A 12475-nucleotide genomic window follows, 5' to 3' on the forward strand; every position below is an offset into this window, starting at 1 on the left:
TTAATATTAAATTTTTATTTGACTTTTTCAATCATCATTTAAATATATTATTTTAATTTGTCATTTTTTATCTAAGAATAAAGTTGAAAAAAATTAGTCTTCTTAGAAACTACGGTGACATTTATTATGGAACGGAGGTAGTATTTCTTAACGCACACGTGACTAATCTTGCACATACACGTAAACGACGTCCATCTATTTTGAAATACAGATACATATAGCAATTTGCTATGCCTTTTCTTGAGGATTCATCCACCAAGATTTTAGCTTTCTGGTTGAATTTGATTTATTAACAACAGAACTAGGTATTTATCTGTTTATTGTTTCAAACGTTTTTTTGTGGAAGATAACGTTGTTTTTTGCTGAATTGATAGTAAATTGAGTTCTGATGATGTAGTTTAAACTTTAATTAATATTCATTTCTGATGAGATATTGTATTTTCATGTATTATTAGTATGCTGATCTGAAATTTTGTTCTTTTGAAAATACTGAAAAAAGATAAAAATTTGCTCTGCTTTTTTTTTTTCACTTTAGTAATTCATCTATCAAGATTTCAGTTTTCTGCTTGAATTTGATTCCTTTACATTCCTCTGTTTATTGTTTTGTTTTTTTTGGGATATTTACCCATATAGCTGTCAGTTTACCGAATAATTTTTGTAACAGGTGTACATATTATTATACATCTGTCGACTATTTTTTGTTTAAGCGGTTGGGTGGCGGGCTATTTAGGTGAATTCTTCTAAAAAAAAGTTTTTTTTTTTGGAAGATAAAAAAGTTTGTCTTTAGCTGAATTGATAGTCGATTGAGTTTTGGTGATGAAGTTTAAACTTTAATTTATTTTCATTTTATTTAAAGTTTACAGCTTGTATTTTGACTTATAATTAGCATGTTGATCAGAAAAGTTGTTCTTTTAGCCTACTTTTATTATTGAAAAAGGATTTTATTTGGAGTTGACATTTTTGGGTTTTGAATAAATGGTTTTTGCTGAATCGATAGTCAACTGAGTCCTGGTGATGTAGCTTAAATTTAAGTAATTCTCGTTTGTTTTCAGGGTTTAAGTTCTTGGTATTGTATTTTCTTGTATTATTAGCACGCTGATAAGAAAATTTCGTTCTTTTATCGATAAAAGAAGAAGATTTTATTTAGAGTTGACATTTTGTGGTTTTGAATACTTGATTCTTGCAGATAAGATGAAAATTGATGAAGGTTTCATGGGGCTATATGACTATGAGGCAGGATCGACAAATAAATTAGAGGATGAAGCTTGTTCATTTTTCCCTGATCCGAATCTGATTAATAATCTCAAGGTTAGTGATAATTTAGTCAACACGAATCATGTTGACATGAGTCCATTTCAATCTGTTGTGGAACCAAATACCGAAGCCTGTTCCTTTTTCCCTGATGATAATCTCAGAGATAGCGATAATCTAGTCAACAGGAATGGTGATATTAGTCCATTCCAATCTGATGTGGAACCAAATACTTTAGTCCCATCAACTGCAGATGATGCCTTTCACGAGGATTATGATTTCAGTGATGTGGTGCTTAAGTATATAAATCAAATGCTTATGGAAGAGGACATTGAAGAAAAGAATTGCATGTTTCAAGAGTCTGCAGCTCTTCAAGCTGCAGAAAGATCGTTTTATGATGTTATCGGACAGAAGTACCCTCCTTCCCAAAATCACGAGAAACCATTCAATTTAGGTCAGAATGGACATTATACTGATCATAGCAGTTTTTCCTATAGTGCAAATGATGGTAGTGATGACGTGTCACATGTGCCTCATGTTACTGATGGTGTTGCTTTGCATTCAACTTCTCGGTCATCCTATAGTTCGTCAGGTACTATCACGGATGTGCATGTGGATTCTCCTGCGAGCACAGAAAGGGTTCCCGACATATTTAGCGACAGAGAGTCTATTATGCAGTTTAAGAAAGGGGTGGAGGAGGCAAGTAAGTTCCTTCCTACGGGCAATAGCTTGCTTGCTGATGTGAGATATAATGTAGCGGGAAAGGAGCAGTATGAAGAGAGAAAAGATGCAGTACTAAAGTATGGGCAAAAACAATCTCCCGAAAGGTCGAGAGGGAAGAAAAATACCCTTCATGAAGATGTAGTAGATTCAACAGAAGGGAAAAATAACAAGCAATCTGCAGTGTTTTCTGAATCAATTGTTCGATCAGAAATGTTTGATAGCGTGCTGTTATGCAGTGCAGGAAAACATGAATCTGCTCTTCGTGAGACCTTTCAGGCTATATCAAGGCAAAATGCATTAGAGAATGGCCCTTCAAAGGGATCTAATGGCAAGAAGTTACAAGGAAAGAAAAAAAGGGGTAAAAGAGATGTAGTAGACTTGAGAACTCTCCTTACAAATTGTGCACAAGCTGTTGCTGCAGGTAATCAAAGAACAGCAAATGAGCTTCTGAAGCAGATCAGGCAAAGTTCTTCTCCTTTGGGTGATGGGATGCAGAGGCTGGCCCATTATTTCGCTGATGGGCTTGAAGCCCGGATGGCTGGTTCCGGTACTCATATTTATAAAGCCCTTATTACACGGCCCGCATCAGCATCTGATGTATTGAAAGCTTACCACCTACTGCTTGCTGCCTGCCCGTTTCGGAAAATGTCTAGCTTTTTCTCGAATAAGACAATTATGAATCTAGCTGAAAAGGCTTCGACTGTACATATTATAGACATTGGCATTATGTATGGTTTTCAATGGCCTGGCCTCATACAACGTCTCTCTTCTAGATCAGGTGGACCTCCAAAGCTTCGTATAACCGGGATTGATTTTCCAAATCCTGGTTTCCGACCAGCAGAGAGGGTTGAGGAAACGGGGAGACGGTTAGCTCATTATGCTGAGAGCTTCAATGTTCCTTTCGAGTTCAATGCTATAGCGCAGAAGTGGGAAACGGTTAAACTCGAGGATCTTAAGATCAATAAGGGCGAGGTTCTTGTTGTAAACTGTCTGTACCGTTTTAAAAATCTACTTGATGAGACCGTGGTGGTAAATAGTCCAAGAGATGTTGTTCTGAATCTTATCAGGAGGTTGAATCCAGATGTTTTCATACTGGGGATTGTAAGTGGTGGTTATAATGTCCCATTCTTTATCTCACGATTCCGCGAGGCTATTTTTTACTACTCGTCGTTGTTTGATATGCTTGATGCTATTATTCCCCGGGAAGTACATGAGAGAATGCTGGTTGAAAAGAATATACTTGGTCCGGAGGCAATGAATGTCATCGCGTGCGAAGGTGCTGAGAGAATTGAGAGGCCAGAAACATACAAGCAGTGGCAAGTCCGAATTGTGAAGGCTGGTTTTCGACAGCTTCCTTTGGATGAGGAGATCATGAGAATGACAACAGAACGGTTCAAGGTGTTTGACAAGAACTTCGTGATTGATGTAGATAGTGAATGGCTACTGCAGGGATGGAAGGGTCGTATCGGATATGCACTTTCAACATGGAAGGCAGCTTATTAAATTTGTTTACGTTCAGCAGCCATGATATCTCTCTGCCCCTCGTAAACAATGAGCTGATGAATGGTATTCACTTTTCCAAGTGCTAGTTATTCATTTATCTAGCTACCTTTTTCCTAGTGCCAATGCAGCAAATTGTCACTTTTTCTAGTGTTAATTTGACAAGTGCAACCGTGAATGGCTGAATGCTATGTTAATATCACTGCTTTGCTTTTAGAGGAATGACAATGATTTTGGAGCAGCATCTGTGTCTGGTGCTACTCATTTTGCCAGGGCATAACATTTAAAGTATTGAACGAATAGGCAATATGTGTGTTGGTTTTTTTTCATTTGTACTATATATCAACCTTGTTATAGCTTGTTTGGCCAAGCTTATTTTTCCCCAAAAATACTTATTTTTTCAAGAAGTGCTTATTTTAAAAAAAAAGTGAGGTGTTTGGCCAAGCTTTTAAGAGAAAATGAGTGTTTTTGGAGAGTAGCAAAGTAGTTTTTCAGAAGCTAAAAAAAATAGTTTTTGCCCAAATTGAGAAAAATACAGATAGAAGTACTTTTTAAAAGTTTGACCAAACACTAATTGCTGCTCAAAAGTACTTTTTAAATTAATTGGCCAAACACAAACTATTTTTATTGAAAAATACTTTTTAAAATAAGTTATTTTTAAAAGCTTGGCTTAGTTAGATATAGCTTTTGTAATGATTTGTGAAGGTTCTATAGGTATCTTCTCTACTAATAAAGGCATTTGCATATTCTTTTCAATCATGATTAGATTTCATTAGTTGCATTTTGGTATTGATGTTGATTATTGAATTTTGCAGAAAGCTATGATGACTTATTCCTCAGATATCAGAGCAGAATTTCTTGTTTTGGCTTCTTAATTGATGGACAAGTGCACGAGATGTTTTTACTAGATGTCCTATGTTTACTTTCTATAATGTAATTTTTTGATGACCAAGTACATTGAACAAGATTTTTGTGTTGTAAGTGTATACATGATAAAATATAGCTTGACACATGGCATGGCGAGAAGGGAACACGTGGCATTTGAAGGCGAAATGTTGCTTAGTCGTTTAACTTGGTCGGAACGAGAGACCCCGGTTAACCTTGGAGCAAACTTGTCAAGTCAATTGTTTCGAGTCATTAATTAAAGATAAACGTTGTGTGACCGGTCAGGGTTCAAAGCAGACGTTACGATGTTATATCTCGTATTTTTGCACATTCGGATAATTGTGACTAGTAAGAGATAAGACAATATTTTGATTCTATTTAATACATAAGTTGTTCACGAAAATATTGATGCGGAAATATTGAGGAAGGCTAAGGGAAAAATTGGAAATTTGAAAAATAGTTTCATGAATTACAAAAACTTGGACATGAAATAATTGGGCTTGAAAAAAAAAAAAACAAAGCCCAAGTGTGGTCGGCCAAGGCCCACTTGGGAATTTTAAATCCAAGTAATAAAAAGAGAGGGCCATATCATTTATCATCCCATTTTAAGAACATTCAAGAAAAAAGAAGAACTTGAGAGAAAGAGAGGGGGGTTTCGGCTAAGAGGAAAAGAAGAGAAAAAAAATTGGAGCTTTCAATCTTGATCCAAAAAAAATATATTTTTCTAGTATTCTTACTAATTCAAAGACCCTCTTCAACGTGGTATAATTGTTGAAGCAAGAAAGCTACTCTTTGTTGCAAGTCCAAATTCTAGTCAAGTGGAAAAAGGTGAGAATTCATATTCTTTTATGTGTTATGCAAGGTTTATGTATGTTGTAGTATGTAGGAATGAATGAAAAGCATGGAAATAATATGTGTTGTGTGTGGGCCGTGTGGGTGTGTGTGAAGAATGGTGGCCGTGTGGTGTTGTATGGCGGAGGAAAGATGAATTAATTTTATTTAGCATGTTAGTTGTGTTGTTGTGGCCTCTATGATGCAAATGGAAGTTTAATGGTTCAAATCGGCATTGAAATTGGTTGTGGGTTGTTGTAGGAATTAATGTGACTTTAATATGATTTTATGTAATTGTGAGAATGAAGTTGCTAAAGTATGAATTTATGTTGTAGTTTATGAATTTGAAAGAAAGAAATGCATTGTTGTAGCTTTTGTTGCATTTGTAGAGTTTCGGGTGGAATAGAGTTGGTTGGATTGTTTTGAATATTGTGCGAGTTACTAATGCTAGAATATGCTTCAAATTGATTGTTGGTATTGTAGAATTGGTTGTTGGTATGGTTGTTGATAAATTTAGCCGAGTTGAATTCTCGGGGTTGTTGTATTTACAGGAGAGATGCTGCCGAAATTTCTGTAGACAAGTGCTAGTTAGAATTGAATTTCTAAAGTACTTGTAGCTAATGTTTGGTGATTAATAACGTTATTATAGATCTTTGGGAGCCCGAGACTTGAGTTGAGATTAGCTTAGGAGGTGAGCGAGGTATGTAAAGCCTAACCTTTCTTTCTTTTGGCATGACCCTTATGAGACGAGCAAACGATATATATGTATGATTGTCACGACCCAACCCCGTAGGCCGCGACTGGCGCCCTACTTGGGCACCCTGACATACCTATCCATATCTGATCACATCCAAATAGCATATACGACCATAAACACTATATGCCGTCTCAAACTATGTCAAACTGTATCGGACACCTTTCAGCGCAAACATATACATATACTTATATCGAAAAGCCGGCAAGGCTGTCAAATGTATCAAAAGCCGACAAGGCTATCAAATGGCACAACGGCCCAAAACACATAAACAAATGCACGCCGACAAGGCTGCCATATACATATACAAAATGCAAGCCGACGAGGCTGCCATAGCGAATAGGGACATATACACACATCTGTACAGAAGCAGGCACACACACCCACAAATACGTCTACAGACCTCTAAACAGACCAAACAGATCATATGGCGGAACAGGGCCCCGCCGTACCCCTGAACAAATATATACATATGCATCAAACAAGTATATATACCAAAATGTAGGCTCCGGAATAAGAGGAGCACTCCAAACAGCAGAAGAGGGTGTCCTAAACTGGGGGATCACCAAACTGTGCGTCTGTACCTGCGGGCATGAAACGCAGCCCCCAGTACGAAATATGTACTGAGTATGCAAAGCAGAAAATACAGAAACAAATCTGAGGCATAAACGAAATAGTAGTACAGAACATAAGTATAAATCCAACATATCAAAATTTGTTTACTTTCGAAAATATGTAAGTCATGCATAGGGTACAGAAGAATATGGTCGCCCGCCCGTCGATGGCTCCATAACACAGCATAACACCAGAATGTTTCAAATCTCCGTATCCCCGTCACATATCACATCACAACATAACGCCATACACAGTATAACACCAAATATATGTGGAACCCGATCCTCTTTTGCGAGTAGCTCGGTGAACCATAAACACAGCATAACACCGGAGTATATCAAAGTGCGCACGACAACAGAACCGGCCCGGGAACCGGCGAAAGATATAACAGAACGCACGAATAGAGTCGTGAGTAGTCATATGCATAAAATCAATATCATAAATTCAAACATAAGCAAAATGATCATATTTGAAAATCGAAATAATAGTCTTACCAAATTCTTTCAAACGCTCCCGAATTTCATAAAGGGAAGACGCGGGACCCACGGACGGAAATTTACCCAAGTCGGGCCCGCTTATGAAAAACATACTCGTTATACGTAATGCAAACTTTTATAAAAATATATTGGAGCAATCCGAGCACTTATGTGAAAGATATGACATTCGGAAATTTCGAAGTTCTTTAAAGTGAAACCTTTTTGCGCAAAGTTCGGAAAGCGATTATTTCAAATACATAAAGGTTCATATTTCATCAAATCATACATAAGAGTGCCAAGGAACATATACGGATCATAACATGCTCGGATTTCGAATTTAGAATTTCCTTAAGGCTTATAATCTAGCCTATACAAACTAAGGCATGCCAAAAGAAAGAAGGTTGCCTTACATACCTCGTACGCACTCCAAGATGGCCAATCTTAAGTAAATATCCAATCTACGCCTCGGGCTCCCCAAGGTCTACAAATATGCCAACGAATACCAAACATCAGCTAAGGGCACTTAAGCCATTCTTCCCAACTAACCATTAAATTCTACAGAAAATTCGGCAGCATTTCCCCTGTAAATGCTACCATCCCCGAGAATTCCACTCGGCTATATCATCAACAATAAATCCGAGAATTTAACTCGGCCAAAACATCAACAACCATACCAACAATATCAACAACCATACCAATAACATCAATAATCAATTCAAAACACATTCTAACATTAGTAACCTTCCTTTCAACATAATTCATCAACACTCATTTCAATTACGAATTTTCAAGTCGATATCGGCACTTGCATATTCACTACCAATTCAAGACTATTCAAGTGCAATTCAAAAGCATTTTGTACCATTCTACAAAATACACAAAAAAATCCCACCAAAACTATAATTCACCCGAAACCTCCAACCTTCGACACAAAATTCACAACACACTTTTCATCTTCCAATTTCATCAACTACAACCACAATTTGCATCTTAACAATTCCATTTTCATAATTACATAAAAACCATTTATCCGATTTCCCGCAATTAATTTCGTAGTTCCCATCTAACAATTTAGCTATACCGGGATGAATTTAAATATACCTAGGGGAGAATAAATCTTACCTTATATGCCAAGAAATGATCTTCTTCCGCTTTACTTTCCTTCGAAGAAAGCCCAAATTTAATAACGCGATAAAATAAAAACAACGATATCAAAGCGGTGAACGAAACTCGGATATTGTTCCTGAGAAATAGTAGAATTTGCTTCCTAAAAATAATAATTATGTTGCTACTATCATGAACTGCTCGTTGATGTAGCTAAGAGGAAATGACTGTTTGTTGCAAAAATATGCCTTTAGATAGCATTATACAGTGAGACAAGTAAAATGGCTAATTGCCTTTACACGTGCAAAACATATGGAATCCCCTTAATATTCATCTTGTCTACAACCTTACGTGTCCTTGAGTGTGGACATATTGTTGTCCATTTGTGAACCGAACATGTGGAGTATGTCCACATTAATGATTATTCAATAAACCCAATTAATTGTTTTACTTCCACTACAATTTTAACATTTGGTCAATCACACACATAATTAATTTTTTGATCTCAATTCACTTAAATAATAATCATTTTTAACACACTTCACATACTCATTATCATAATCATGTGGTATAATCCTAGTCCATAGCCTCTTTATATCTAAACAAATATTATTCTCAACCACCGTCGTCATACTTGTTAAGGCCTAAATTATATCGGGACTTCTTTCTTTATATACAAGGCCTTTTTGCACAAGATTTTTCAGTTCCAATTATATCACTTTTGGTCCTAAATTTTCCTAAGTGTTTAATGTCAACAATTTTCATGCACAACTTATCTCTCAAAATAAAATCAAAGGCCAAAAGTCCCGACTTCAAATCCCGGAATAGTCTTGGCCTTAAATTATCATAGTTAATCCGGGTTGTCCCAATGTATAAAAATACGGGACGTAACAATGATTTTAAAGAAAATCCTATTCTTAGAGCCACTAGGATGGCTAATATCTTTGACTTCCATAAGCTACTCCATATGGTTTGATGCGTACTTATGATGTTCGGAGTTCTAGTTGATATGGTTCCGAATGTTGTTCAAAAGATGATTAATATGACCAAAGTATTTTATGCATATTTTGATACGTGCACATGGTTCTAAAAGCTCCATTTAGTCTGATCCATAACGCTATTTGAAAGGTACCTAAAATGATGGCTACTTGATTTTCCAAAAATGGCTATGAAACGTTTTTTTTAAGGTTCTGTACTTCAAAAGCTCGTAACTTTCGTATATTAATTCCGATTGACCCGATACTTGTTTCTGAGCTTTCAGATGTCGGTAAATATATTTGTTCATCGAGTCTTGAAATTTATTTATTTATATGCATATGGTTTCTCACTACTCCGCTCGTGCATACTACTATTATATCGTTCGCCGAGTCCCGGGCCAGTTTTATCATCGTGCGCACTATGTTATATTCGGCAGTATGATGTGTTACGGTTCGCCGAGCCACTTACTAAAGGGCCGGGTACCGCCTATATACGGTGTTATGATGTGTTACAGCGTATGATGTGTGTCGGGGCTGTACGGAGATTTGAAACCTTCTGGAGTATGATGTGTTGTGGTGCCAGCGTTGGAGTGGCGACCACGTTCCTGAGCCATATGCATGATTTTTATTTGCATTACTTATGTTTTCAGAACAGGCTTTGATATACTGATTCTGTAATCATTTTCCATACTCCTCATTTCAGTTATGATTTGGATTACTGTATTTCATGCTTTACATACTCAGTGCATATTTCGTACTGACCCCCTTTCTTCGGGGGCTGCGTTTCATGCCCGCAAGTGCAGACGTTCATTCTGGTGACCCGCCAGTGTAGGATACCTATTATGCTACTTTGGAGCGCTCCCTTTGATCCGGGGCCCATATTTTTGGTACATATCTTTTGTTATACATGTTTCTGTATATATGACTATTTGGAGTACGGCGGGGCCCTGTCCCGTCATATGTTTCTGTTGTGGTTTGTAGAGGCCTGTAGACGTATATGTGGGTCATGGGTCTTTATTGTTTGTTTATGTCTGTGATCAGTGTCTTAAGTGGTCCGTTTGCTGTGATGGCCGAAACGGCCCATAAGTGTGTGTCTGGACGTATATATTTGGGCGATGTGTTTTCCGCCAGCCTCGTCGTCTTCTGTATAATATTTTGCTATATATGACCGCTTAAGACGACATCTGATTTCAGTATATGTATAACTTAATGTATGCCGAATACAGATAAGTCCTTGATATATCGAATTGGTAAGTGGGTGTGTATGGGTGTCCAGCTAGGGCACTAGTCACGGCCCACGGGGTTGGGTCGTGTTATATCCCGTATTTTCGCATATTCGGAAATTCTGAAATAATTTTGACTTGTAAGAAATAAGGCCATAATTTGATCTCTATTTAAAATATGTGTGTTGTCCATGAAATGTTGATATGGAAATATCGAGGAAGGCTAAGGGCAAAATTGAAATTTCGAAAATTAGTTTCGGGAATTACAAAATAAGCCCCTAAATGAATTGGGCTAGAAAAAAAAAAGGGAGGCCCAACACCTTGTGGAGTGGCCGGCCATACCCATTGCAAAGGGCCCAAGCCCATGACAATTCAAGACCAATTAAATAAAAGGGAAGAGGCCTCTAGTCTTCTACACTTAGTAGAACTTTCAAGAACATAGAAAAAAAAATTAGAGCATCACAAAGGGGACATTCGGCCACTACAAGAAAAACAAAATTGTGGAGCTCAAATATTTGGTTCAAAACTCATCTCTTTTGAATTCCTACTAAGCCCGGAACCCTCTTCAACGTGGTATAAGCTTTGAGGCAAGAAAGTACTTTTTTACCAAGTGGAGAATTTGGAAAAGGTAAGAATTCTACTTCTTTTTATCTTGGAAGAAGTTTATATGTATGTTGTAGTATGTGGGAATGAATGTAGAGTATGAAAATTTTGTGTCATGGGTATGTGTGTGTGTGGCCGAAAATGGGTGGATGGAGAGGAATGATCTAAATTTTATTTATTATGTTAATTGTGTTGTAATGGCCTTTTAATGCAAATGAAAGAATTCTAGTTCAAGTTGGCATGAAAATTTTTGTTAAGTTGTTGTAGGAAATTTTGTGATTTTATTGTTGATTTATGTAATTATGGAAATGGAATTGTTAAAGTGGAAATTGTGGTTGTTGTTGATGAAATGGGAAGATGAAAAATGTGTTGTGAATGTTGTGTCGAAGGTTGGCGATTTCAGATGAATTCTAGTCTTGGTGGATTTTTTTGTATATTTTGTAAAATGGTATGAAATGCTTTTGAATTTGCACTTGAATGATCTTGAATTGGTAGTGGATATGTAAGAATCGATATCGGCTTGAAAATTCGTAGTTGAATTGAATGTTGATGAATTATGTTGGAAAGGAAGGTTACTAATGTGGAATGCGTTTTAAATTGATTATTGATGTCATGGTTATGGTTGTTGGTATTGTTGGTATGGTTGTTGATGAATTTGGCCGAGTTTAATTCTCGGGGATGTTGAATTTGCAAGGGAGATGCTGCCGAAATTTCTGTAGACAAGTACTAATTAGAATTAAACTCCTAAGTACTTGTAGCTAATTTTTGGGTAATTGATAATATTATTGTAGATATTGGAGAGCCCGAGACTTGAGTCGGGATTTGTTTGGCGAGTGATCGAGATTTAGTAGTGAGCGATCGAGGTATGTAAAGCTTACCGTTCTTCCTTTTTGGCATGACCTTTATGCATTAAATGAATGACATATATGTATGCTCCAAAGAAAATTTTACTCCTAGAGCCACTAGGATGGCCTATGTCTTTGATTTCCATAAACTATTCCATATGACTTGTCACATGCCTATGATGTTTGAAGTATTAGTCGACACGTTTCCGGATGTGGTTTGAAAAATATTTAATATGGCCTAAGTTTGGATATGTATACTTTGGATATGTGCATATGATCCTAAGGCTCTGTTTGAAGTACCCTATAATGTTATTTGAAAGTTCCTCAATATGAATGATACTAAATTTTCAGAAAATGACTTATGATGTGTTTTTCGAAAGTTTTGTAATTTGAAAGTTCGTAACTTTTGTATACTAATTCCGATGGACTCGATGCTTACCTTGAGCCTTCTAATATCAGTATGTATATGTATTTATTCGTCAAGTCTTGGAATTCATTTAAATATGTATATGCATATGGTTTCCGCACTACTCCGCTCGTGCCTACTACTATGATATCGTTCGCCGGATCCCGGGCCGATTTTGTGATCATGCGCACTATGTGATATTCGGCAGTATGATGTGTTACGGTTCCCGAGACCTCGCCATAGGGCCGGGTACCGCTTATATACGGCGTTATGATGTGATAT

At 36.9% G+C, this 12475-nt stretch overlaps 2 protein-coding genes across 2 annotated transcripts in view; both read left to right on the plus strand.

Moving 5' to 3' along the window:
- Window positions 1-150: 150 nt before the first annotated feature.
- LOC132640337 (scarecrow-like protein 14) lies at window positions 151-4689 on the plus strand. The gene is made up of 3 exons (XM_060356894.1): window positions 151-305; window positions 1187-3540; window positions 4290-4689. The coding sequence occupies exon 2, from the start codon at window positions 1192-1194 to the stop codon at window positions 3475-3477; it is 2286 nt and encodes a 761-aa protein (XP_060212877.1). The 5' UTR covers window positions 151-305; window positions 1187-1191; the 3' UTR covers window positions 3478-3540; window positions 4290-4689.
- Window positions 4690-10830: 6141 nt separating this feature from the next.
- LOC132640338 (scarecrow-like protein 14) overlaps window positions 10831-12475 on the plus strand; it is a 39139-nt gene continuing 37494 nt past the window's right edge. The window contains exon 1 of the mRNA XM_060356896.1: window positions 10831-10967. The gene's annotated coding sequence lies outside the window, so the exon portion shown is untranslated. The remainder of the gene's footprint in view (window positions 10968-12475) is intronic.

The sequence above is a fragment of the Lycium barbarum genome, chromosome 5 (genome assembly GCF_019175385.1).
Source record: "Lycium barbarum isolate Lr01 chromosome 5, ASM1917538v2, whole genome shotgun sequence".
NCBI lineage: Eukaryota > Viridiplantae > Streptophyta > Magnoliopsida > Solanales > Solanaceae > Lycium > Lycium barbarum.

Bases quoted from the DNA above. Each gene is read 5' to 3' on its own strand.
- LOC132640337 (XM_060356894.1), top strand. From the start codon at position 1,192: ATGAAAATTGATGAAGGTTTCATGGGGCTATATGACTATGAGGCAGGA.